The 27,430-nt window shown below is 38.2% G+C and overlaps 1 protein-coding gene across 12 annotated transcripts in view; it reads left to right on the top strand.

The window, feature by feature from the left end:
- Positions 1–27,430, top strand: part of MYT1L (myelin transcription factor 1 like) — a 315,746-nt gene that overhangs the window by 186,514 nt on the left and 101,802 nt on the right. For 6 of the 12 annotated variants that reach the window (XM_019282204.3, XM_010393362.4, XM_019282203.3 and 3 more), the window contains one exon: positions 24,868–25,241. In XM_019282204.3, coding sequence (XP_019137749.1) covers positions 24,868–25,241 — 374 coding nt within the window. Of the gene's footprint in view, positions 1–24,867; positions 25,267–27,430 lie in introns of those variants that run through there. The other 6 variants (XM_019282205.3, XM_010393368.4, XM_010393366.4 and 3 more) reach the window with 3 other exon arrangements.

Here is a 27,430-nt window from a genome sequence, read left to right as displayed (position 1 = left end):
TGCATCTTAAGTTCAGTGCTTGATGTCAGCTTGTTGGTTGGACATGCTAATAGACAGCTTAGATGGACAAGTTTCTCTAAAGGGCACTTTAGGGCAGAATGCTGGGATCTGTAAAATTAACATGGTGGAAGCACCTCTCTCCAGTAACTGCACAGAAAGGTCAGAAGAACTAACATCCCAGTTTGGGCGCTGAGGAGGAAGTGCCCAAAATTGGATATTGTGTCTGCCTTGATTAGAGCAGACTCATATATATTTTTTTTTTTTTTTTTTGGATTGTAGTAATACCTGAAACCTGAGGCTATCATGGACCCTTTAGTGCTGTCCATGATGGACAGCAGGAGGTGATGCCTCAATGTTAGAGTTTGCACAGATAGAACTTCAGTACCTGTTTATGTTTCTAAGCACCTGAGACCAACTGAACTGAAAAATAAAAAGAAAACAAAGGTTGTGAAAGATCTAAATTCAAGATCGAAACAGAAAAAATAAGCCATAAACATATTCAGATAGTGGTGGAGACAAGAGAAGAATTCAAATCTTAGGAGTGAAAACCAGAGCATCTCCCTGGACCATGCCTCTGATGCAGGTTCTTTTATTCCCTTGGTGTCTGTTCAGGCCCATTGTGCATAGCAGCACAATAGTGAACACCACTCTTATACCTTCAGTACTGTGAATTATTTTGAACAATAAGCTTGGTCCAGATCCTTACATACTTTTAGCTGTGAATAATCCATCTGGATATATAGCACTGACTCAAACCAGACCAGGAGGGTGTTCCCAGAACTGTGTTTTCAGGATGCCTTTTGACTAAGCGTCTGAAGGAAAGCATAGGTTCAAGTGTTCTTTTATTGCAATTAGAAGGAACTTTGCCAGTTTCATTAATCAGCTTCAGAGACAACAGGATTCACAATCTGTGTATACAAATGTAAAAGTGAGTCCAGTTTCTGGTCTGTTCTGCGGGTGCAAATCCCATAGTTACTCCAGAGTAACTGAGCGCAAACTGGCCGGTGTTATTTGCTGAGTCGATGTGAATGACGGTTTCAGAAATATTACACTTTGTTGCTCTCCATTTAGTGTCTTTTTAAACAATGTCATATACCAAATAGGTGCCTATTATTTGCCATGTAAGTAGGTAATGTAGACAAATCATAAAAACCCTAACTAAATTCCATTTAAAATACTGATTGCATACAGTGTCTTATTTAAAAGCTTCTTAACAAAATAGTTTGGTTTGGTTTTTTTTTTTCTCAACTAACAAAAGCAATTAGATTTTTTAATGGATTAATTACTTCCCAATTCCACATGTTTCAGAATGAACCACATTCTAACAAATAAGAGACCTAAAAAAAGTCTTAAGGTGGTAGCATGGCACTATGTATATTCATTTAGGATTCTTTTAGACCATACATCAGTGTATACTTGAAAACAGATACATCCGTTGTATAGAAATTAAAGCAAAACAATTGTGGTCTGAAAAAATATGCATATAATTTCAGGGAAGTATGAATGTTAAGGCCAAATGATAAACCCTTCATATTTAAAATGGAAATACTGATATAGCTTTTACTATATCGTGAATTTCTATTTGATTGCTGAAAATAAGAATTCAGATGAAATAAACCAACTTAAACATTTAATCTACCAGGGAAATTTTCATGCCTTTTCTTCGGGTCATATTTTATTTGTAAAGGATTTCGTTAATTACTGATACAATGTCTTGCAAAAAAAAGGCTAGTCTCAAAAACAAAGAGGGATCATAAAATGATGTGTGTATCTGTAATGTATGAATTGTCCCTAACTTTATGGAATACATTGCATTTTAATTTTCCACCAAATTTCATATGACTAGTTCTTTATTGCTTTACTAGGCTGTCTCTGGTTTATTACATTATACAAATAGAACTTTTTAACTAACATCTAACATCTTTTAATTTTTAAGCATGAGATTTGTCACTTCATATAACAATTTGAATTTATGAATACCTTAGAGTTTAGCATTGCTGTTTTGATTAGAAAAAAACCAAACATGTACCATTGTATTGCCTTGACATTATATACTGTATTTTAGTCTATATTTTCTAACAGAGCAAGTGAAATAATTCAGGCTCCCAAACTTCAAAATTAAAAGGCTCAAATATCTCTCTGTTATTAGAAAATTATTGAATTTCTGTGCCTTGTTGTGCCATATTTCTTATTCAAATTTTTTCATTTCATATACCTTTTCACCCACCAGTTTGATTGCCATGGCTGCAGCCGTGGGTGAATAATTGTCTGTCTTCACAGGAGCGTGTTCTGGAGCTAAAGTCGAGTGCTTGCTTCCTGATGTATGGCTCATTTGGATTCTGCCGACAGCCTAGGGGCTGTATTATTCATGCCTTGACAGATAGCACTCACTAAAAGCATTGGAACAGGGCCAGGTACTGGCAGAGAGATAGTGGAGCATTGCAACTTGCAACCGAGAGGAGCATCTATAATACAAAAAAGAGAAATCTTCATACCTTCCTTTTACTGGTCTCACTTTGATGGAGAATTCATTTGCATCAAAATAAAATGCCCTAAAAATAAATACATTTTTTCTAAATCACGCTTGAAAGTTTAACACAATTTTCCACATTTAATTGCAAAGCTGATTTTAATTAGTGAGGCCCTGCATGTGAAAAATGAAGATTCACTTGGGTGAGTGTAACACATTGCAGTGTCTGCTGAATGCTCTAATTAATGTATGGCTGCTGTACAACAGGGTGCACTGTGGGATATTTATGAAAAATTCTGTGCACGCAGCCAGTCTATCTGTATTTTAGTTCTTGAATCACAAGAATAAATAACTTTTCCCCCTTTATTCTTTATGAGACATCATTGTGCATGCCATCACCCTATCCATAAACTTTATGGCATGCCTGTCCTTTTTACTATTTGCCAAAGATATTATAAATCAGAAGGTAGGACATACATATTTTAACATTAATTTGATAGCAGAGCATGGTTGCATGCCGTGCAGAGCCAGAGGTCCACTGATGCTTTTGTGCTAAAGCCTAACCACAGAACAGTGAGGTCCTTACTGTTGCTTGCTTTCATGATACTGTGAAAAATCCCACAGGATGCCGAAATTATGGAGAAATGTATATTCCTTTATCTCTCAGCTGCTAGTCAACCTTTATTATAGTGTTTGATAATGATGAAATGATTCACTGGATATTGACCTGAGGAAATACTCTGAAATTGTTTGTGAAATATATTTCTATTTTATTTAACAGCACATTTGCTAAAAACTGTGGTAAGTCGTAGTGAATACCAAGAATAATATCATAAATACATTTTGTATTAAGTAATTCACCATTTAGGGTTTCTAAAAATGTTAATAAATGAAGCTTCATTGCTTTGTTAAATCCAGCTAAAGAGATATAAGTAAGCAAGTAAATAAATGAGTGGAAGAGCATAGGGATTTTCAAACAGAACACTGCAAACAATAAATAATTGTGCTGACAGAGAATCCATAATGTATTAGAGGTCTGTATTGGCTGCTGTCTGGATTCAGCAATAAATCCTTTGTCTGATTGTTGATTAATGATTACAAAGGTGCAAAGTTGGGTCTAAACCATCAAGCAAATACACACCAGCAACTGGTGTGAGGCTCTGCATGCTAGTGGCTGTTGTGTAGAGGTGACTACACAAAGGAACCGCAGTTCAATTACTCTTACCACCATCTGTATTGGGAGTAGCTATTTCAGTGGCAACAAGTTGCAGGACCTTCAAGTACCAGAAGTACTTGTAAAGGCAGGGGAAAGAAAGTAAATCAGAGGTAGGAGCATGGAGAGTGTAGACCTAACTGCACAGCAGCAGCAAACAGCAGATTTAGGATGTGCTTTCTGCAGTGGGTCCCCTGGCTGAAATGATACACTCTTTTTCTTGCAAATGGAAGGTGCTGAACATATTTGTCTTGCAGCAGTCCACCTGCAGCCACGGTGTTTTCTGTGGATGGATCTGTCTGGAGATGTCCCTATCAGCTACAAAATAAATTGAAGACCACACAGAAAAAGTAGGAAAGAAAATGAAAAAAACAAAACAAAACAAAAGAACAAAACATCGAGTAATACTGGGGAGATAACTTCCCCAAAAAGATCATGGAAGGAGCCATGCACATTTTCCCTTTGCCTATGGGAAATTTATTTGGTTGGCCTGGTAGGTTTGCTGAGTACCTTGTGTTCTATTAGGAGAGAAATAAATCATTTGAGGTTGAATAATTTGTGTTCTTCATAGTGAAAAAGAGGATCTACAGAGTTGATTCGCACATGATAGGCAAGACATTTCATCTCAGTACGCCTCTGTTTCCCCATTTGTAAACAGCAAGCAAATTTTAGGCATCATAGGTGTAAAGACAGAAGCATGTATGGGGGATTATTGCAAGCGTAGTGCCCACAAGTCTGGCTCTGATGTTTATCTCATTATTTAAATAAAGATCTGTTGAATAGCCATTGATGTCAGAGAAAGTTTAACTTTACAATTCAGTGCTTTTTTGATCAAAACATTTTTCTGGATCCTAGAGCAAAATTAACTGATTTGTAATGATAAGATAATTTTACATTTAGATTCTAGTCTAGTTTCCCGATGTCATAATTTGTGAATTATTTCTACAGTATTTCTGTAAAAATATTGATTCTGAGGTTTAAAAAGCTGGAGGCATTTAAAAAATCTATTTACTAATGTATATTTTAGTGAAAATGCGGTGACAGTTTTTAACCTTAAAACTAAACCAGAAAAGCCACAAGCAACGTTGTGCACTGAGTTTAGAGTACTATGGAGCTGCCTACATCCTCCTTCCAGCAGTTCTGAGCAGCAGCATGGCTACTGTGTGTTGAAAAATGGCTTGTGCATTGGAACATCCTAAGTCAAAGCTTTGGAGACAGGAAAATTTACTGGTGAGTACTGTCAGCTGGATGGACAGGGAACCCCATTTTATTCCTTGCTCCAGTGTCCACACAAAACACAAATAACACATGACTTTGAAAAAGTTCTATCTGTAGGTGGCACCCATGCTATCAGAACAGGGTTGCCCTGCTCTTTTTTCTCCACCTCAGTGAAAACGATCTGAACTCTGCTAGAATCATCAAAAAGGAGGCAGGAGAAATCATATATGTAATAAATAAATAAATAAAATTATAGTTATCTTTTCTTTCAAATATTCATATTTTATGAGATCAAGCACCCCAGGTATTACCTGAGTTAGTAAAAGAATATGAAGAAAGAATATAAGAAATCAACTCAAATATGAAGGAGACCTAAAAATACGCCATGATGTGTCTTTAAAGACTTCTGCTGAAGTTTTTCAATAAGTTGAGACAGCCCTTTCCAACACATCACTTCTTATTAGTGGTTGATATGAAGTACTGCTTCTAGTGGTGTCAGCTCAGGACAGGGAAAGGAGAGGTAGTCCTGAGCCTCTTTGATGGCAATAATAAATCAAAATAAATACATCCACAGAATTAAAAGTGCCCAGGGGATAGATAGCTCCTGAAGACATCCTCAGCACTCTGTGGCCTAGGACATTGTAAACGGTGATCACTTTAACCAGGTTAAGTTAGTTTTCTGGCTACTACCTGAATCACCTTCCCAAGAAAATCTTGAAGCTTACTGGTGACGTGAAAAGGGATTGGAAAGAACCTAATGTCTTTTAGTTATTTGCAAGAAATAGTAGTGTCATGCTGTAAGTATCCATGGAAGAGTGAAGAAGGGGTTTAACGCCTAAGAGAAAATATTCCTGTGACTGAAGTTAGGGCTGTGTCTCAAATCCATGACTTACAATAAAAAATTTTAATACTATAAAATATACTGAGATAGGACAGGATATGATTGACTTTAAATGCCAATAACAGTCATTTAAAGAAAAGGGTTTTTGCCTTCAGTTCCCTGGGACTGGGGCAGATTTCTCTACCATCAAACTTTTTATTTAAAGTAGCAAGCCGGCCACTGAATTGGATGCGCAAGTAGTGGATGAATGCTTTCTGTTCAGCTGATTCTTGTGGAAGAAATTCATCAAGGATATGCACCTGCTGCTGTTTTACACCCTCCTAATGTCTCCAGGAGAAAATCTTACCTGTACTTGGTGAACGGGGAACAGGTGTTCAGAAAAAAGACTAGAGCTAAAAGCTGGCATGCATTCAAATTATGCCTTAAGTCCAAAGGGTGGACTCTCATAAGTGCTCTCTTGTTTTCTGTCCAACTCTGAAGTCACAGTAGAACTATACTTTTACCATTAAGCTTGTCTAAATTGAGAGTCATAGAATTGTTAAGGTTGAAAAAAGACCTTTGAGATGATAGAGTACAATCATTAACCCAGCAATGTCCAGTCCATCACTAAACCAGGTCCCCAAGTGCCACATCTACATGTCTTCTAAATACCTGTAGGGATGGTGACTCAAACACTTCCCTGAGCAGGCTGTTCTAATGCTTGATAATCCTTTCACTGAAGAATTTTTTTCCCAATACCAAACCTTAAACTCCCCTGGCAAAATTTAAAGCTGTTCCCTCTCATCCTATCACTTGTTACTTAGGAGAAGAGACCAACCCCCACCTGCCTACAATCTCCTTTCTGGTAGTTGTAGAGACTAATAAGGTCTCCCTTCAGCTCCATCTTTCCAGCCTCTGTAACCCCAGTTCTGTCAGCAGATCCTCATGAGACCTGTGAAAACATTTGTTTGGGCACCTTGATGCCATACTAAGTACATAGCGTAGATAGTATATCTTTAATCTCTCATCTGCTTATTTCAGTGTAGGAAGTACTTTTGAAAGCCCCCCAATTTGTGATCCATAGAAACATGCCACTCTCCCACTGTTTCTTCTTTGTCAATAGGGTTAGGACTCCATATGGAGTTGGTTGGAGATGGTTTCTCCCATCTTCTGGGAACTTGCATTCTATACTATAAAGAAGTTAAGATGTCAGGATGCTTGCATTCTTTTTTCTTCATGTGTATTCAAAAGGAGAAGGAAGGATATAGTTTTGTAATTTTTGAGCAGTCAGTTGGAGATGAAAGAACCACATTTTCAGTCCCAGCATTAGCACTTCATATAGGAGACAGTAATTTTAGAGAGGAATTGAATGAATCCTTCACTGGTAGTAAAGCACATTTAAATGTTTTGTTTCACATGAAGTATTAGAGAAGTGGGCACTCTCAACCTAGATTATTATGAAATCTCATGAGCAAGCAGTCTCCTGAGAGGTGTAAAATGAAGCTTCAGTTACCCATGGCAAAAGAGGATATTAAACACAAATTGCTCACACATTTCTGTGTGTTCTAGATTAGATAATTGCTAAGGCTGGGATTGTGATTTCTCCCCTGACCATCTCCAAGTCAAAAGACTGAGTTAATCTGTTTCTGTGAGAAAAAAAAAGAAGGCTTAAAGTGATTAATTCCAGGAGTGGAAATCCCCCGCTACAGAAAATACCTTCCACCAGCCCAGATTACAGTGTCTGAATTCTGCTGTGTGTTAAGTGCCTACATGTCCCTAGGTATTAGAAGAGGAACAAACATACTTCACTTGGATGTCAGAATTTCACTGTGCAGCTATGCATAGAAACAGAGCTGTAATGCTTTTGCTCCCTTGGCAAACCAGGAGTTCGTGACTCTGCTACCGCACAAGAAATTTGCATCCCTGACAGAAGTTGAGTCACACCTCTGAGTTCTACTCCAGTGCCTCTTGCTTTAGACCATCCTTTTCATTTCAAAATTCATTTTTACAAAAATTACCAAATGTTTTCTTGTTATTTAGTATTTGCAAGGACAGTAAGAAAAATGTACTAGAATTGCTTACTAGAATTTAATGCAGATCTTGCTTGGGCATGGTTTCTTCTAGAATAATCAATGAGGATTAATGGTTTGTTGGTTCTTAGTAGCCATATGTACCACTTCAGGAGAAGGGGACAAGCAAACTGTCATCTCAAACAAGAGGATATATCATACATCATGACATATGTGATTGATTATCTCTGACACGAGTCTTGTAGATATTTGCATGTCAGTAGCTACCAGACTAAAAACCCCTGGTTTTGAAACTTATTTCTTGCAAAATTCTCTGTATATCCCGTACTTTGTGAAAAGAAGTAGAAGATGCAAGGCCCCAGTGAGATGGATGGCTGAGAGCAGCCAATTTACTAGGGTAACTCTATTTTATGCTCGTAAAGCTTTTTCAACTGTTAATTTTAAAACATTTCGCAAATGTAAGTCAGTAGCCTCAGTCCGTTTTGCAGTGTTAAGTACTTGATTTCACATGACACCGAAGGTCATATTGCTTATAATGTTGTAGTACATTTATAACACCACATTGACTCACAAGACTGGTTGTAGCAACTTTTTACCAGCACACATTTATGGGGCATAGGAGTTTGGGATGGAAAGAAAAAAAAATAGTAGATTGTTTTTCTGTCTGAAAGTGTAGAAATGATTGTGACAGAATGTAATTGCATGCCTTTATTTTGATTGAGGCATTGGAATTAACATTTCTAGTTCTTAAAACACATATACTTAGGTCTTCTATTTAATTCCATGTGACATAAGGAATTACCAGCTTTACAGTTCTTCTGTCCCTTCCACAATGGCAAATTTGTTTCAGTGCTTCTGGCAAGGCAAGTGTATTACTTTGTGAGTTGTAGTACTGTCTCTGCAGCATCTAGGTGTTTCTTGAAAATACTGACATTCTCAGAACTGACATGGCCTGGCTTTGCTTGGCTTGTGAGACCTAAAGAGATCACTGAGAAGGACAGACTCAGAAACTGAGTCAGAGTTATAAAAATAATACCATTTTAGAAAGACTGCAAATAAATTCTGACTGCTGTGTTAACTTCAAACCTTAGTAGTCAAGCTTGCTGCTTCCAGTTATGTTATTAAAAAGATGAAGGACGAAGGACTGAACAATTAAAATGGCATTAACTGAAAGTGGAGTCACTTGTTTAAAATGTTAGCATTTAATCAAAACTATAAAACAGAAAACACTTAGCTTTTTCTGTCTGCTGTAATTGTTGATTGTTCTTTAAAAATTACAGCAGTCAGTCAGATTTGGAAATCAATCTAGTGGACAGCTTGGTAGAACCACAACAGAACTGTCATGGTTAGCTTAGATTGGTTAGAACCTATTTTTTTTTGTAGTTTTTAGGTATATTATGGGTTAAACTGATCTCTTTTGTAAGGAGGAATTTAATTTCATTCCTCTTACACCAGGGCACTTTGTAATGATGTTGCTCTAGAACTCTGTAAAAAACCGCAAACTCACAGAGAGACAAAAGTTTATTGGCTGGTCTGAGAAATAGGGATAATGAGATTATACCAGCATCCCTATTTTTTAAACAAAAAGGAAACTAAGAATCATCTGGTGAAGAGTCAGGAATGATTTACCTATATTGCAATATAGCTTTGCATGATATCAGATAATTTGAAGTGACGTCATACCTATGCAGCTTTTCATCCCTATCTTCAAAACCTTCCAGATATTTTCAACACAAAATGTAATCTTGCATCTGGCCCACCCTCTGTATAGTACATTTACCCGTCAATTAGAGATGAGACAACAGTTTTCCACCATTAAATTTCTACAGCTGGGATTTCCACAAGAAGCATTTCACAACATATAAATCAGAAAACAAGCACAAAATTCTAAAGCACAACTACAAGTAGACCTTTGGTACTGAAATTGAAGACAAGGATCCACAAATTACCAAGTCTGTAGTAGACCAAACTTGTAATAGAAAACCTATTTGTGTATTTCTAGAAGTGCTGCCAGCTTAGCTAAGTTGTGCTGCTCAGGGCTTTCAACCTGCCAGAATGTTTGAGATTTGCAGGCTGCAGGTACCAGCGTCCTCTGATCCAGAAGGCACAGCAGGTATTTCTGCTCACACTAACATGCAGGCACCTCCTTTCTATAGACAGAATAGCAGTCACACCCCTTTCACTGAAAGAATTCTTGATAGTTGTGCATCCTGGACCAGCAGTGTGACTTAGGAAGCAACATACTGCTTTGGTTTTTCCACCACCCTGAATGGATGCAAGCATCATGTTAATACTCAAGCCAGAGCCATAACAAAATGATGACAAGTGAAGACTGGCAAGGATCCTTCTTTCCCAGCTGTTGAAGTCGGACCTTTGGACAGAAGGAAGTGTGAGGTTTCTTACAGAGAACCAAGAAAGAGAGAGAGAGGTTAGTCTGATGGTTAAAGGACTGCTCTAGAGGAACCAGATTTGGAGCCATAAAAGGTTGTTCGGGTAAACACAAACAAACAAAACAAAGAAAAAAAAAACACAAAAAGAACCCCCTCCCTCCCCAAAAAAACCCAACAAAAAAAGGGTGTTCCATTTGCTTGACAATTTTTTTAACCTTGTTAAAATTGTTGAATTGTCATTAAAAAGAAAAAAAGATAACAGTGACATACCACCTGTATCAAAAGAGAAATCAATAAAGTAGCCATCCATTCTACAGGCATGACTTTTGTACCTGCATCAGAAAGTGGGTTTTTTTGGGTTATGAGTCATATTTTCAAGACTATGCCTAAAACAGAGTTGCAATTAGGTGCAGACATCAAGAAGGGAAAAGTGATTTTAGAAGCATTCTTTTCATAATACTTTGTGTTTCTTAGCATGGATATTGCGCATGCTTACTCTTGTGATTCCCAGGCTTATATACCTACATACTACCAGTGGGGAATTTATTATATAAGGAACTTACTCAGCTAAACTGAAGTCCTTCAAAGTTATTTGTGATGACATGTGATGTTGCCACAACTATTATCATGATAAATCCCCAACTATAAAGGGAACACTTTTAAAAGTAACTAACATATTTCTAGCCTACTGTAGTAGTTTGGTTCAAAATATCCATTACTTACTTATTTTCCTTCTGCGAGATAAGAATTAGGGGAAAGCAAAGCAGGCATAAAACTTAAAAGAATATAAAGAAGTTTATTAACAGACCTAAAAGAAGGAAAAAAGTCAGACTAAACCTTCAGAACACTTCCCCCCACCTTTCTCCCTTCTCCCACTGACAACATAAAAGACAACCCTTGAGATTTTCAATCAGTTTACCACCTCTATAATAATCTTTTTCAGTTCACTTAGGGAGAGGAGTCTCTCTTGCTCATGCTATGGAGACATCTCCACAAGAAACAGTTCTCTCATGGCTTCAGTGTCACAACAAGACAGCCGCCTGGGTTGGTTCTCTGCTCGCATGTGAGTCCCTTCCCTTGACATACAGCTTTCCCACAACTGCTTCCAAGGGTCCAATCTTGAGCTACTGGGGTACCATTTTAAGGATGAGCTGTTCAGAAGCAAAGGTTCTCTTCATCTATCTATGGGAGCATCTTCAGCTCCAGGAACAGAGGCCCTCCTCCTCCCCTGGGAGCAAGGGTCTTCATCACTTTCATCTCTCTCTGTTCAAGCTTCTCATCAAATCACAGCTACTTCAACATGTGCTTATTTCAGCACAGGTACTTTTGCTCACAGTTGCAGTTTGAACGCTCCACCCCCCATACTTTCATGAAATTACAACGGGTACTCTGATATATCATAGTCCATCACCATAGCCTTACAACAGGATTTCAGCTTCTAGGTTTGAAGCATCTCCTCTTTCTCCTCTCTCGGGTTTTAATCTCTTCCATTCTTCACTGACTTTGGTGTCTCTATGGTGTTTTCTTCACGTGCCTTCACCTTTCCTCTTCCTCTGACTCAGGAGAGGATTGATGTCTGCAGGCTTCGTCTGTTCTGGAGAATCTTACAGCACTAAAAGGGTTAATCTCACCCGGGCCTTGCAGCTGGAATTCGCTTATCGCTGTTGCTCACATGCTCTTTGCCAGGCAGCGGCCTCAGATGAATTTCGGCCGCACTGGGTGAGGGCCGGCCTGGCTGAGCCGCGGGGCCGCCTGCACGGAGCAGGGCTGCGGATGGAACAGGGCCTCACGGCTCCGGGGTGGCTGTCTCCCGGCGGGCCCGGCCTGCACTGAGGGGGCTGCGCTGGGTGTCCAGTGAGCAGAAGCGGCTGAGATCTCAGCCAAGCTGCACTGCAGCTGACCTGGCCGGGCCACGCCGAGCAGAGCCCGGCCCGGCCCCGTTGGGGCCGCACCGCAGGCCCCCCAGTTACCTGTCCAAAAGCCGGAAGCAAGAGAGCTTTCCTGGGGTTTGTTCATTCTTAAATGTGGATCACAGAGGCCTGTCAAGCTTCTTAAGTGGCTAAAAAAAGTTGCCAACATTCAGACTAGCCAGTTGATTGGTTCTCTTGGGTCATAGAGGAAGCTGTAAGCACCTCTTTGCAAGAGAATCACTTCCGTGGCTGATGGAGCCCTTTTAACTAAAAACCCAAACTATGCTAAACCATGACACCTACTTTCAGTGAGATGTGTTAAGCATCAAATACCTCAAACTATTAAAAATAATTAAAGTAGCCTTTGAAGTAGCACACACTTTCTAAAAAATTGGTTTTTATCTTTTAAAACTAAAGAATCTTTTCCCCCTCTTGCCATCTTCCTATTTCTGCTTCCAGTCATTTCTCAATTTTACTCTTTGGTCCTTGGACAAAACATAATTCTGGACCTTTCACTATTGAGTCTTGATACCTATCCTGTCTATGCATTCTTAAAACTGAGCAGCTGAAATTCAGAGAGGGATAACTGCCACATTTCTCTTAAAAATCTAGCCATAGGAGGTATATTGGCAGCAGATTTTCAGTGGAAACCGCCATTTCCACCCACAGCCCAGCTGCCACATTTAAACCATGCTGTGTGGTGCTTCCACTCTCTTGGGAGGCTATTTTCATTTTCCTTCAGAGATTCTTCTACAGTCTAATGGAACTCACCATCGGCTATAAAAAGCAACATTATATGCCATAGTATTTTTTTAAAATTGTGATATGACTCAAGTTGAAGCCTTCTTATTCTGGACTAGAATGTGATGGGATTCAGTTCGGCTCCTTTGTTTGGGTTTTTTACCTGAACAGGCATCCTTCCTTTCATCAGATATATCAAAAAAAGACCAGATTGAGGCAAAGCCATTTAGATATCCGGTTTTTAAAGTCATGTGATTAGCCTAAGAGGTAAGCTTTCATTTTTAGACTAGAATATTTCTAGTTCTCCTAATAATGAAAAATAAAAGCTGAAAAAATATCAACTGAACATGAGATGTAGATTTGTTCTTAGAGTCTGCCAACAGCTTGAACCAATTTCTTTATGAAAGGTAAGCTTGTAACTTAGTGGAAATACTACCTGCAAGACTCCCTAATACTGCAGCAAACAACTTCTGTGTGCTGCAGAAGGATACTAGTTGAGTAGATTATTATCACAAACAAATATATGCTTTTCAGGGTGTAAGTCATGGCAGGGGGGCAGAGGTTCTCAATCCTTTAACAACCTGAATTTAGAATATTTCACACTTGAATGACTCGTAACCAACTGTGCAAGACAGAGAAGTATCCTGTGGCTTAAGCTGGCGGTGAGACTCTGGTACATAAGCACTGAAGTGTTTGAGCTTGTATCACTTTGCTTTTGTCATTTTTTTCCTGTATTTTCAGATGTTTACTGATGAGAGTCTTGTGTTAGAAGGCTGCTCCACACTATTATTCCTTTCCATTGGTTATATTCTGTAGCTGTTAGCTTTTTTGATCAAGTAAGAATCTTACTGCTATAGTTATGGGAAAATTGTTGTATTTCTTAATTCTGAGCCATATGTCCTTCTTAGTTAAAATTAAGTCAGGAGTCAGTGCTATTGTGTGTCTATGCAGAAATGTTGATATGAGTATTTGTGATAGGAATCAGTAGCTGAAAGTGTCACTATAGTAGCCCTACATTATAGGAATGATGAAATGACAGTATACTCTATTACTCAATACTTAAGTACATGCTAGAATGATAGTTTGACTTACTGTGTTCTTATTAAATATGATCCATCAGGTCTATGTCTAAGTGGTTGATTTTACTTATAGGTATCTAGCCATGTTTTTAAATGATGGACAGTATAGCTACATGAACCACCTTTGATTTCCAGCAGTTTATTTCCCTTGGTTTTTGAATGCTTGGACTTAGCATGTTGAATTGCTTAAAGGAAATCACATTTAAAATATTGGAATAGAAAGGTTTCATATCATGTTCAAGGCTCAAACATTGTGACTGTGCAAAAATGTTTTGTAACTGATAGATGCACTCTTGTAGCATATTCTGACCCTTTCAAATTGGTGATGATTGATTGTGAACTTTTCCATTTTATGATATGGCATTATAATGAAAAATAAATAAATTGGAATTTGCCCTTCCCTCTACCTGTAAACAAAGTTGTCATTACCACTGAGGCTGAAAACACAGGATACACACAAATCTGGACACCTTGACAGCTCTAGATGATGCTTTTATTCAACAATGTAGCCATCATTTTCATCTCTATATAGAAAAATAGAAGGTTTTCTTTCCCAAAGTTTTTCTTCAAGTTTAGATATTTTTTTAAGTAAATGTGGACCTCAGGATTTTGATTCAGTGCAGAAGTCAGTGTTCTTTGAGTTAGTGCAGAAATGGTCACTGGCTTTGCACGTTCCCATTTTTATGTGTCTGGGTTACATCTAAATCAACATCAAAGTGCGCAGAATCAGTAGCCACTTGGCAAAACTTGATTATATGCATTTCATCTAATGAATCAATGAGTCATTAAACCTGTGCTCTTCGCACTGTCCTGCACTCGTTGATCAGCCCCACTATTCAAGGTTCTGGCAACAAGACATTATCAATTGTGTTGTCTGGCGCTTGAACATACAGTTAAGTTGGGTATTTGCTATCCTAAGATTAGAAACTCCAGCATTTGTCTGACACTGGAACATACAGGTAGTCTTGAAAAGATTGTGAAGCTGTAGGGAGGAGAATTATTCATGTTATGTGATAGAGCAGCTGCAGAAAGGGAAGAAACAGGTTTTTGGGTTTCTCATTATGAAAGTATTACGGTACATGGTTCTACATTCTATTAGGTACTGTCTTTATTGAATCTGGAGAGAATTAAAAAGAAAAAGAAGAGAGAGAAAAATTCTTGGACTTGTCTCACTTTTAACAGATTCCTAAGTGGTAGAAATACAAGTTAATCACCAGCACCTCCCTTTATTGTCACTAGGCAAAGTGTCTAGAAAGGTAAGATGAATAGCCTCCCAGGAGGTTCCTGTTTCTCTGCCCTGAGTTATGAAGGGAGCTGAGCGTGACATGTATAGACTTAGGTTTTAGAAGCCATGGTAGGTGAGAGATGAACCCCATCAATGACATTATAAGTCATTGGGCAATCAGATATTGTATTGATTTATTTATATAAATACTTCAGAATAATCTACAACTGCAGGGCATGTACTTTGCTAATCTATGCTGCCACATAAGTTTTTAGTGCCATAATGTGTTACATATATTTTTTATATCTTGCTTTAAATGAGCTCTCCATGGCTCGGAGTTTTCCCATGTATTTGTACAACACTTAGAAATACATTGCTGTGCCTCGTTTTTCTTCACTAAACAGCTCTTGTATTCAACCAATTAAATAAACTTTTTTGAATGGGTTAGTTTTTGCAAAACTTAGTTTCCTTTTAGTTGTAATGTCCCAAGAGCAGAGGCTTTGCTGGTGGATGAAATGATCTCACCAGCCAGAGGGCCAGGTTAGTTTGTCAGTGTTCCTCACAGGGTTCAGTTACACCATTTTGGAGTCTCAGTGAACTGGGGTGGGTAGATGCTTCACATGGAGATGAAATGAAATAAAATAAAATAAAAGATTCGTGCTTTGACTTAATGTAGTGTGACTGTATTAACTACATCAAAGCTATTCTACTTTATTTTGTTTAAAAATATGTATTTCAATATCTGAATTTCTAAAAGAAAAACACTTGAGTTTTGAGCTCCATGATTTACTTCTGGCACGTGATTCTGTCTCATATTATTTGTTACTTCTAACTCCTTTTGGCAGTGCTGGTTTTTAGACACAAGTTTTGCTTTGAGGTTCATTTAATTAAATATTGCTTTATATGGGTAGATATGTGGTATATTCATGGCTATTCATATGTTTAAAATGGCTCTGAGGTGCAAAAGGCTAGAGTTGGCTTTTAAAATTCTGTGAAGAAAGTATCACATCCTCTTTCTCTGCATTTTGTCATCCAACATGCTTCTGGGAAATTCTGTAATTTTACTTACTGTTCCATAATGTGGAAGAGTAAATATTTGCAAATCCAGAAGGAAAAGTGGTCTGAATGTTCTACATTTCACTCATTCCTGTCACTTTAGCTTGTTCCTATTAAGGTAAATTAATAGTTTTCACTGAACCGAGTTACTATTGTATACATACACATACCTAAACTGAAAAGTCAACAAAGTCATATTTGGTACAAATAAATGAAGCAAAGATGGTGTGTTTTGATACTGCATACATAAAAGCACTTCCTGCTTATAAGAATCTGTTTATTTAATCAGAGGCAGAAACCCATGAGAAAGCCTGAAATACAGAAAAACTGTAGAGATTAGTTTATTGTATTTTATAAGATATTTGTTAATTTAAATTATAATTTAAATAGATAAAAGCATATTAATTTGGGCACACTTTTCCAAAAATATTTAAGCATGTAAAACATGAATGGGAACCCAGTTTTTCCAAAGCACTGACTCTGGATTAGTGCCTAACTCCAGCTGAGAGGATGGGGATTAGGGCAGTCATTCTGTAAATGGACTTAGATGCTACGGTGCTTGGCAGTGCAATGGTTGCAAGAAGCATGCCTGTTTCTGGAACAGTATTCAAGGCTCTGGCTCAGTTGCCAGCAGGCTCCTGGAAAGCAGATTTGAGTAAGCTAGTCTTTTAGACTGGGATTCATAGCACATAGGATGCTAGCACAGAGAATTTTAATCCATCTGGTTGGAAGCAGCAAAACAGAGTGTCCCAGCTCCATCTTCTAGGCTGCAATTAGCTGTCGCTAAAATAAAAGCCCCAAACCACCATATCTTGCTTGGACTTTGACCTGTTGCTTTGCCCATTTTCTCTTCTATAGCTTAGTGATTGGACTTTAGCTTTCACAGCCTGGGAAGGTTTGGCTCAACACCTCCCATATTCCAGAAGAGTATGCAGTCATTATGTGGGACTTTTGTGGGGTAGAAAAGATTCCTGACCAGTGTGGCTTAGAGAAGCAATTTTTAATTTCCCACATGAAGTTTGACTTTACCACCCTGCAATTAGCACTGTCCACTGCTGCTCATTCCTGTAGCAATTTGGCTACTTTATACTTTAAGCAGTGTTCAAATATGGATGGAAAATCATCTTCAGATGGAGTTTATTCTTGCAATTGAGTAGGCAAATCACTAGGCTAGAGTTAATCTCTTTTTCTGAATTTATTATCCTTCTTTCATTCCTAACAATTCATTAATCCAACTTCACCAGTAGAGCTACTAGCTCTTCTTTATAATACTGCATAGTCTTCTGGGAAGGGCAGCCTACTGGAGTGCAGGAAATTCAAGCTGTAGGATTTTCTGGAATCTAAATATTTATTTTCTGGTCAATTTCTATCAATTGATAGTATCAGCCCTTTCAAGATAATAGTCACTGCCTTAAGAGTAATTGAAAACGTTGCAGTGTTATGCAAATTAATTTGATTTGCTCATTCTTAAAAGGCTGGATTTGTTAGACGACTTAACTGATAAATCCCTGTTTTCTCTAAAACTTTAAAATTGTTTTACCCTAAAACTCTTCATCTGGAGGTCTGGACTTGGAAGTTACCTAGTCCAAACCAAAAATAATACCTAACAATATCCAGTGGGACAAGTATAGATGCCTTGGGAACTTTCTGCCTGAAGCCTTAAGCAGAAATTTGCTTCCAAGAATATAATTCGTAATTTGCTATCTTAAATATAGATGTATATTTGTAGTGGTTTGGCCCAAAATACTCATTACTGTTTATCTTCTGTGAGATAAGAATTAGGAGAAACGCAAAGCAGGCACCAATCTTGAAAGAATACAAAGAAGTTTATTAACAGACCTAAAAGAAGAAAGGAAAAAATAATTTAAAAAAAACCATACCACACCTTCAGAACACTTCTCCTCCCCCCACCTTCCTCCCTTCTCCCACTGACAATGTAAAAAGACAACCCTTGAGATGTTCAGTCTGTTTACCACTTCCATAATAACCTTGTTCAGTCCATTTAGGAAGAGGAGTCTCTCTTGCCCATGCTATGAACACATTATCACAACGAGACAGCTGCCCACTTCCAAATAACTTTGTTCAGTCCATTTAGGAAGAGGAGTCTCTCTGCTCACATGCGAGTCCCTTCCCCCAACTTGTGGCTTTCCCACAACTGCTTTCGAGGGTCCACTCTTGAAGTTTTTTGGGGTACGATTTTAAGGTTGAGCCGTTCAGAAACAAAGGTTCTCTTCACCCATCTCTGGGAGCATTTCATCTCTAAGAAATCTCTGGGAGCATCTCTAGGAACTGAGGTTTTCTCCTTTCCCATTTGGAGCAGAAGTCCTCATCGCTTCCATCTCTCCCTGTTCAAACTTCTCAGGAAATTACAGCTGCGTCATCATCTGCCTATCTCAGTGCAGGTGCTTTTGCTCACAAGTTGAACTGAACACTCCACCCCCCATATCTTCATGGAATTACAACGAGTACTCTGACATATCATAGCTTCACAACAGAATTTCAGCTTTAAGCATCTCCTCTCTCTCTTCCCTCAGGTTTTCAGCTCTTCACAGAACTAAAAGGGTTAATCTCACCTAGGCCTTGCAGCTGGAATGTGGCTTATCGCAGTGGAGAGGGGGGAGAGCCAAGCCGCTCTGGCTGCCCACAGCCCTGCTGGGGCGGGGTTCTGTGGGTGGAACAGGGCCCATCGGCTCCAGGATGGCCGTGGCCTGGCCCGAGCAGGGCCTGGGCCGGGCCCGCTGGCCCCCGCACGGGGCCTGCAGCCACCTGTCCCAGCACTGGAAACGAGACAGAGCCTCTGCCTCAGGGTTTACTATTCTTAAGTGTGCATCACAGAGGCGGTCACAACTTTAAGTGGCTTAAAGAATTGTCCATATTCAAACTGGCCAGCTGATAGGTTCTGTTAGGTCATAGAGGAAGCTGTAAGCACCCCTTTGCAAGAACATCCAGGACTATGCTTGCTAACCTATGACAATATGATAAAGTTCCACCTCACAGCCACTTCAGATACTAAAGTACTTAATTTAGTGTTTCTGATAACCTCTTTAGGTATTTGTGTCACAAATTTTTAGATCCTATTCCCTACCAAATGTTTTGGTTTCTGTTAAATTAAATTCTCTCATGAAAAAAAAGAATGAGAACAGTGTTACTGAGGACACTTTTTAATTTAAAAATTATTTCATAAGATTTTTCAAAGTGCTACTAAGAAAGAAAAAGTTAACAATACTCCAAGAAAAATATTATTCAGATTTAGAGCATAACATTGGCATCATCTTATTTTTCTTCACTTGTATCTTATAGCATGAGGCATCTGAAATACTAGATTTAATAGAAAAGAGATACAAATGAAAAAAGAATGCTGGTAAACATGGCACGTAAGAATTACTTTATCCAAACTAGGTATTTAAAGTCTTAATAGTCATATAACCTCCCTTTCTCATTTTCTTGTTTTCCTCTAAGAGGAAAACCTCCTCCAGATGAAGGTGTCATGTTCCAACTTGGGTGTGTGAGTTGGCGTATCGTGGAGGGAAAACTGTTGGTCAGTATCTGATTTAGAAAATCCCTTCTATTTCCTTGGTCCTATGCTATGTATATTTAAATACATATGTTAATTGTTCTAGATTAGAAATAATAACCATACTAATTATACTGGAAAATATTTTATATTAGTAATAAAATATATTAAAAATCAATGTGTTCAACTCTAGACAAGAAATATGTATTTCCTGAACAATGCTCCTACTAAATATATCAGTGAGTAGTATCATCAAGTTTTTAATGGAGAAAAATTGCATGAGAGTTAAAAAAATACCACAAGTCATCTTCTAACTAAGGAGTATAAAATGATATATTATTTCTTCTATTTCTTCGATTATTAATGTCTATATGTCCTCTTGGAGATTATCACTATGAAATTCAACAACATTCTTTCCACAAGAATTATTCATGACAGATTCCCAAAACCAGAGGTGACTGAGACACACAGCAAAGCAGTGTAGAATATTCAAAAGTGTGTTTCAGGAAGCCCAAATATATACCCTGCTGAAAGCCAAGAGAGCTGAAGCGTGAGGAGAAAATAAGACAAAGACAGCTGACCAGGGAAATACAGGGAGCAATGAAAGAACGGATAAAGGCAGACACGACACATGAATCAATGCGGTCAATGCTCTGAGCAGGGATAAACAAGTCTAAAAATAACCAAATAAGGGGATGATCACAGGACCCAAAATTGAAAATGTAGAGAAAATTGCAGAAGCTGTAAGGACAAGCTTTCACAAATATATGAGGAACAAGAGGTCAGTGGGAGAGACTGTAATATCCATATGTGGGGAAGTCAGTGGCAGAGGCTGCTGGGAAGCCAGCACAGCCTTTCCCTTGGTGTGCTCTCTGGAGAGACCACAGGGAACATGCCAGAAACAGAGAGAAGTGTCCTGAAGGCAGAATCTGAAAAATTAATGAAACAAAGGATGAGAGCGGAGCAGGTTAAGAAAGAAAAAGAAGAAAATAGGGCAGCTTGACAGTAGGCTTCAGGTCTGATGGCCTGTTTCCCAGGTTTCTGAAATACATGGTGAAGATTTTTTTAACTCTTTCAGTCTATGAAGTCTACAGCACATTGGGTATATGTAAGCTGTGTGAGGTATACAGCTGAAAGGCACAAGGAAGCCAGTGCAAGCCAGCCTTATAAAGGTTTTATATGAAAAATCAGCAATGGTTTGTCAAGTATAAATCCAAGTACAGACAAAACCAGGTTCAGGGTTGTGGAATATCTGGTACAAATTAATTAGGAGAGTTGACAAAGGCTGAGTTGAAGTTTACTAGTGATATGACAAGGAGTAATGGTTAGAAGTTGGAAGAGGAGGAATTTAGGCTGGATGTGAGGAAGAAATTCTTCGCTGTGACAGTGGTGAGGTATTAGAACAGGTTGCCCAGGGAGGTTGTGGATGCCCCGTCCCTGGAAGTGTTCAAGGCCAGCTTGGACAAGGCCTAGAGCAATCTAGTGTAGTGGAAGGTGTCACTGTCCATAGCAGAGGGGTTGGAATAGATAATCTTTAAGCTCCCTTCCAACCCAAACCATTCCGTGATTCTATGAACTGGTATAACCCTTGGAAAAGTTATATATTTCCAAGCCTTAGTGTTGGACCCAACCATTAAAATATACAAATACTTGTTTCTTGTAGCTGCTGATGTGTCCTCAGTTTTAGGTGTATGAGCAAAGACACTGAGAATAGATTCATAAAGTTATAAACTAAAGTCAAAGTTCACAACTTCGCTTGAATAGCTGAGTTCCAAATAGTTACTTAATGAGATTTATAAAAGCATCAAAGTCATTGGGCAGCTAACTGGAATTGATTTCCACTGCCAGTTATGCACTTTCCAGGGGGGCCCTGAATCCCAAGTAATGCCTTAGATTCTCACAAACTTTATAAAATATTGTGTAGAAGACCATAAAGATATGAAAAAGTACTGAAGATGACAAAAAAGGGCAGTGACAATTTCTTTCTGCCTTTGACCAATAATTTGTATCTAAAAAGTCATGCAGTTCTTCTTAGTTGTCAAATACAAAAATTAAACAACAGTTCAAACCAAAATAGATGTATTTGTTATCCCCCTGTCCTCTGCTTCACTTCTTACACTTTTGTGAATTCCAAAAGAGATTGTTGTGGGGCATTACTAGATGAAAGCTGTTAAAAGTATTTACTGTTCATAAATGAAAAAAGATTGGGCCAGGATGGAGTTAATTTTCTGGCTTTAGTGTGACAAAATGTCCAATGTCAGATGGGGCTTTGAGCAACCTGGTCTAGTGGAAGGTGTCTCTGCCCATGGCAGGGGGGTTGGAAGTAGATAATCTTTAAGGTCCCTCCCAACCCAAGCCATTCCATGATTCTATGAAAAATTCGAGTTTTTATGAATGCTAGTGGGGAAAAAAGTTACACATCTGTGGGTGCCCTTCTAGTTCAGAGCTACCTGAAGTGTCATCATTACCTCTTAAAATGTTCTAAGAAGGTTATAATAAGAGGAAGAAAAAAATCCTGGGGATTTCTGGGCGTAAGCCTACTCACATCTTTGGAAATAAATACCAAGATTTTAAGAAAATACAATTTAACAAATAATGGCATTGGAAAAAGCTATAGTGAGGGTAGTATGCCTCCAAAAGAGAAGGAACAGAAACCAAGAAAGCAAAGACACAACCATTCAGTAAATGTTAACCTGTTCCCTTAAATCATACTGAACTGATACACAAGTTTCTAAAAGCTGCCTGAGCCCTAGGATGTGATCCACTCTTTGTTTTCCAGGATGCAGCCTCTTTTAGACACCTAAATGAAGCAGGTTCCTCCCTGATTATCCTTCCATTTTCCTTGGCACGACACACACTCTGAAATTCCAGTTCTGAGGACAAATTCTTCTGCCTTCTTTCAGAGCTCCATGTGGAGATTTTAAAGAGGCAGCTGCTGAAACACCATAGCACCAGGGAAAGCACCAAAATAAACCTGGAGTAGTCAGAACTACAAGAAACAGTGCTTCCCTTTCGCCCCTGGTTTTGTGCAGTGTCCAGACCAATGGATATTGAATTCCTGTTTCTGTCTTGACTGTGATGATGTGGGATGTTTTCCATGGAAAACCTACATTTCCTCTTGATTCTGGGCAGCTGAGTCCTGACCAAGAGGAGGACTTCACAGGACAAGAGGCAGGACAGTCATTTGGCAATGAACTGTAGTGGTGATCTAGGACAGGGATTTCTTCTATATTTATAGGTTGTACTTCAAAGTGTCTTTAGATGGAAACAAATGTAGTCCAAACAGAAAACACCAGAAGCTTAGGGGTTGCTACTTTTCGGGTTTAGGGCTCTTAAAATTAGTGAAGATTTGGGCTTTTGCTCACCTGTTGCATCAGAGTTTCTTGCTTCCAAGTGCACCGGGGCTCATCTTCTGTAAGAGGATGCTCTTCCACAGAATATGCCACATGACCTGCTGGATGGAGCATGGCTCTGGAGTCTGGAGGTTGTCGATCTATTCCCCCTCTAGCTTGTATCACTAGGCCCCAACTTAGATGCTGGTGTCTGGAATCCGTATCCCACTAGGACTACTACCCTACTCCCAAGTGAGGTGCTTTGGAATCTGGCTAGACGGACGTACTTAAAATTTATGCCATATTTCTCTCTAGTGTTAATGGAGACAGGTTATTTTAGGCATGCTGGATTAGACTTTAAAGACACCTGTTGTCCCCACAGAGGGAGAGGCACCTGTGTTGCACGGAGAAGGTCTCCTGTAGCAGGTTTTCCATGAATACTGTCTTTTGTGACTCTGTATGTTCATTAGATATGTGTGTGCCAGGCAGACTGTGGTTTGAAATTTAGGTAAGACAATATCTAAGTTAGGCACTTAAATAAAGTAATTGGGTGCTTAAATAAATTTGTTTTTACCTAAGTAGCAGTTTAAGTAATTGGGATGCATAGCTGCTGGTATGCAATTAAATTAGACCAAGATCAAGACTCTGAGGACGCCACACAGGGCACATCTGTAGTACTAAATGTGGTGAAGCCCCAGGTTTTTCAGTGGTCTGTCAACAGAATATGAAGCATTATAAGAATGGAAGAAAATAAGAGGGCCTCGGTGTATTGGGATAAAGGGAGAAAGACTAAAACGTGAAAGGGGAAGTCATTAGTAGATATGCAGAAAAGGTTATAAAGAACAGTGTAAATATCCCAAAACTAGTTAATCACAGAAAGAAGGCTAAAAACTGATACAGCTTGAGTAATATTTATAGTCACACAATTAAGAAGTTCAGAGATGAGGTTCTTTGAACAAAAAGTAATGTGTGTGTGCAGTCACTCTGCACAGAAGGTTACAGGGGTTACACAAGGGAGATCAGGTCCAACAAACACAGATTATGTGACCTTTGAGAAACAGGTGGCTACTCTGGTAGAGTACTACTCTGAAATACTATTTCTGTTACACTGCATTTAAATACATTAAAATGATCAATAAGGAAGGGGTACTCAATTTTTTAAAAGTCTGACTTTCTTCATTGACAACAGATTTTGTTTATTGTTTGATTTTTTTGATATGAGAACACTTGAAACACTAGCCATGATAATTATTGGGGTTGGTTGTGTTGGGGAGCTTGTTTTCCCATTTATCCAGCCTTGTAACATATAACGGAGAAAAAAAGTGGAGAATTTAAGAGTGATTCATTATTTTTTTATTATTATGTTACTATTTATAATAATAATAAACAACAACATTCAGAATATGATCATATTTTCATTATTTAAACTTCATTGAAACGTATCTTAACTGCACACAGTCAAAATACTGAATACTACAAAATTATGAAGCATTTCTTTATTCCTGATTGTTGTACTGCTAGCTACAAGTAGGACAAGTTTGCTGGTTTTTTAACTATATTCATCTGCTTTAGAACGGAGTGTAACATGCCAAAGAGAAAATAGAATGAGAAGGAAAAACACACATTTGTATCACTTCTGAAACTGTTACGCTGTCATGTATGTGTGACATTTTCAGGCAAATAATAGTCACTTGCATTTTCACAGGTTTTGTAAGTGTCCTCCCCCTTGGTTATCATTGCCTAAACATCATTTTACTTTGAAAACATGCATTTTGAGAACAGCAGCTGATCATGATGTAGAATTAGAATATATGACTAAATGAAATCTGGAGGATAGTGTAATAATTTGCATCTTTTATTTTTGAACAGTGTTTATGGCTGTCCGTTGGCAAAAAAAAGAAAAACACAAGATAAACAACCCCAAGAACCAGCCCCCAAAAGAAAACCCTTTGTGGTTAAAGCAGACAACTCTTCAGTAGATGAGTGCTATGAGACTGATGGAACAGAGGAAATGGATGAAAAGGAAGAGGAAGAAGAAGAAGAGGATGAAGAAGAGGAGGAATATTCTGACGATAATGAGGAGCAAGGTGATGAGGAGGAGGATGATGAGGAGATAGATCGAGAAGAAGAAGAGGAGATTGAGGAGGAAGAAGAGGAGGATGAAGAGGAAGGTGAAGATGTGGAGGATGAAGAGGAGGAGGAAGAAGAAGAGGAGGAAGAAGAGGAGGAGGAGGAAGAACGTGGTAATAATCAGAGTATTAGTAAAAAGTAAACAATGTGTGTTTTCTGGGTTAATCTTCCAGTGTGGTGTGTGAGGATTTAGCTGTTCAGTTCTCATTAAAACTAATGGAAGTCATGCAGTTAAATCTCTGTGCTCCACACTGAAAATATACCCCGCTGTGTTCTCTTCAACATTTATTTTAATAAGTCTATCTTCCAAATATTTTTTAATACACCAGCACTCACATTTCAAACAAGGAGGGTGGAGGTGTGTCTGTGCTAAAAATGCTTGCATAAAATGTAATCCTAGTAGTGGATTAATGCATGCAGTTACCAGGAGAATATTCACAAAGGTAGAAGCAAAGCATCAGCTGCAGCTGGGTGCCTGTACTGATCATTTGCACGTGTATTTGCTAGATCTGTTTATACAATGTCAACAATTGCCCACATAAATTCTGTCACAAGTTTGCAGATAATTTTTGTGAGCAAAAATACCTCTTCCCTTCAAAAATTTTGCCCTATACTTTTCCCTACTCCAAGAAAGTATTCAGAATTAACTATTATAACACACTTTGGTTCTTTTAGACTTGAATTCTGTGTGCTTTAGTTGATTCTATTAAAATGTAGTGAGTGACAGGTTTACATAGATAACGTCTTTCTAAAATGCGTCTATTTTTGTTACCATGCCATGGCATAAATGCCGTTTAGACATACAGGTTACTGATAGTAACCAAATTAATGCAGTAGCAATGTGATTAGCCTATTCAACTTTCTCTTTTTTTGGGATATTTGACTTCATATAATACTTTCAAAATATGTAATCACTGTCCATTTACTCCATATGCTGATGACAGACATCATAATGCTCTGGGGTGAAATGAAGGAATCATGCAAAAATTAATGAGCTATCTAAAAAGTATTTTGTTCCCATTTCCAGGGAACACGTTTTTGGTTGGGTAGATTCACCTTTCTAACCAATAAAAATATAAGAAAAGCTTTCAGCACTCCTCAGTTGGATTCCTCTTAGGAACCAGGTATGAAAGTTGTATGACTTTTGTTTCAGCATTCTGTAAGGTCAGATCTTAAATCTTAAATAAAGACTTTGGAAGTATTCTTTCCATTTGGGTGAGATGGTGGCCAGCTGGGTGGCTATCAGAGTTTTCTCAGATACTGCATCTGTAGTGTTTCCTCAATTGCCTAAATTTGCCACAAAATTGGTAGAGAATAAATGGTCAGTCTAAAAGTTGCATGAGTTTGATGCAACAGGGAAGTAATTTCCTTTTGCAGGGAACTCTGCTGTTTCAGAACCTGGAAGAGAAGCTGTGTTAGATCAGGCTGATGTGCAGCTGCTGTTGCTCTCTTGATGAGCAAGTGCAGGATGTCCAGCAGTTTCTTTAACAAATAGTGGTGACTGAGTTTGTTGGTGCTTAGATTATGGTGCAACTGCTGTGATTTCAGTTGACATTTAAAACTTTGAATCTACACTATCAAAAATGATAAAAGTAAAAAAAAAAAAAAGCTAAAGCAAAACTCAAGAGCTCAAGAAAATTGCTTCTGGCAAGCCAGCAGGCTTGATACTCAGTTTATTTTTCTATGATAATGAAACACAGTGGTTTACTTATTCCAACACAGTTAACACATGCAGTTAGTGGTCCTAATCAATGTGAAGAGGCTGACATTGTTTTTTGACTGCTTTCCTTCCATATATAGTAGGCTGTGGTTAAGAACTGCAAAAAATTTACAAAGGTACCTCTATTAGCTGCTCTGCATATTACTTGAAATTAAAATTTATGTAGGTCAAGTTTTTCTTAGGAACTCATTCTATTCCAGTAACAAAACAAATGTACATTAATAAACAAATATATGTTCTATCTAAAAGATTAGTCATTAAGAAAAATTCCTCATAAAAACAGAAATGTGATAATAGAATTTTATATGAAAAGTATTTCATGATCCTTTTGAGTGTCAACATAGTAATCAGTATGCAACAGTCCCAGTTGGAGCAGAGATGATTTACAAGGAAGAGTTGCTAGCAATTAGTGAGGAAGATAGTATGGAGTTCCTTATGTCTATGCCAGAGTAGAGAGTGATAATAGTTTGGTTTTGGTGAGGTCTAGAAACTAATCAATAAATCATATTTTTTAAAATAGTTTATTTCCTGTTGTTTCCAATAGGGATAATGATGGTTCACTTTATCTTGCTTGTAACATAA

Source organism: Corvus cornix, chromosome 3, assembly GCF_000738735.6.
Source record: "Corvus cornix cornix isolate S_Up_H32 chromosome 3, ASM73873v5, whole genome shotgun sequence".
In the NCBI taxonomy this organism is placed as follows: Eukaryota; Metazoa; Chordata; class Aves; order Passeriformes; family Corvidae; genus Corvus; species Corvus cornix.
Note: the sequence above shows the minus strand (reverse complement) of the source record. Positions and strands in the feature narration are given on the sequence as shown.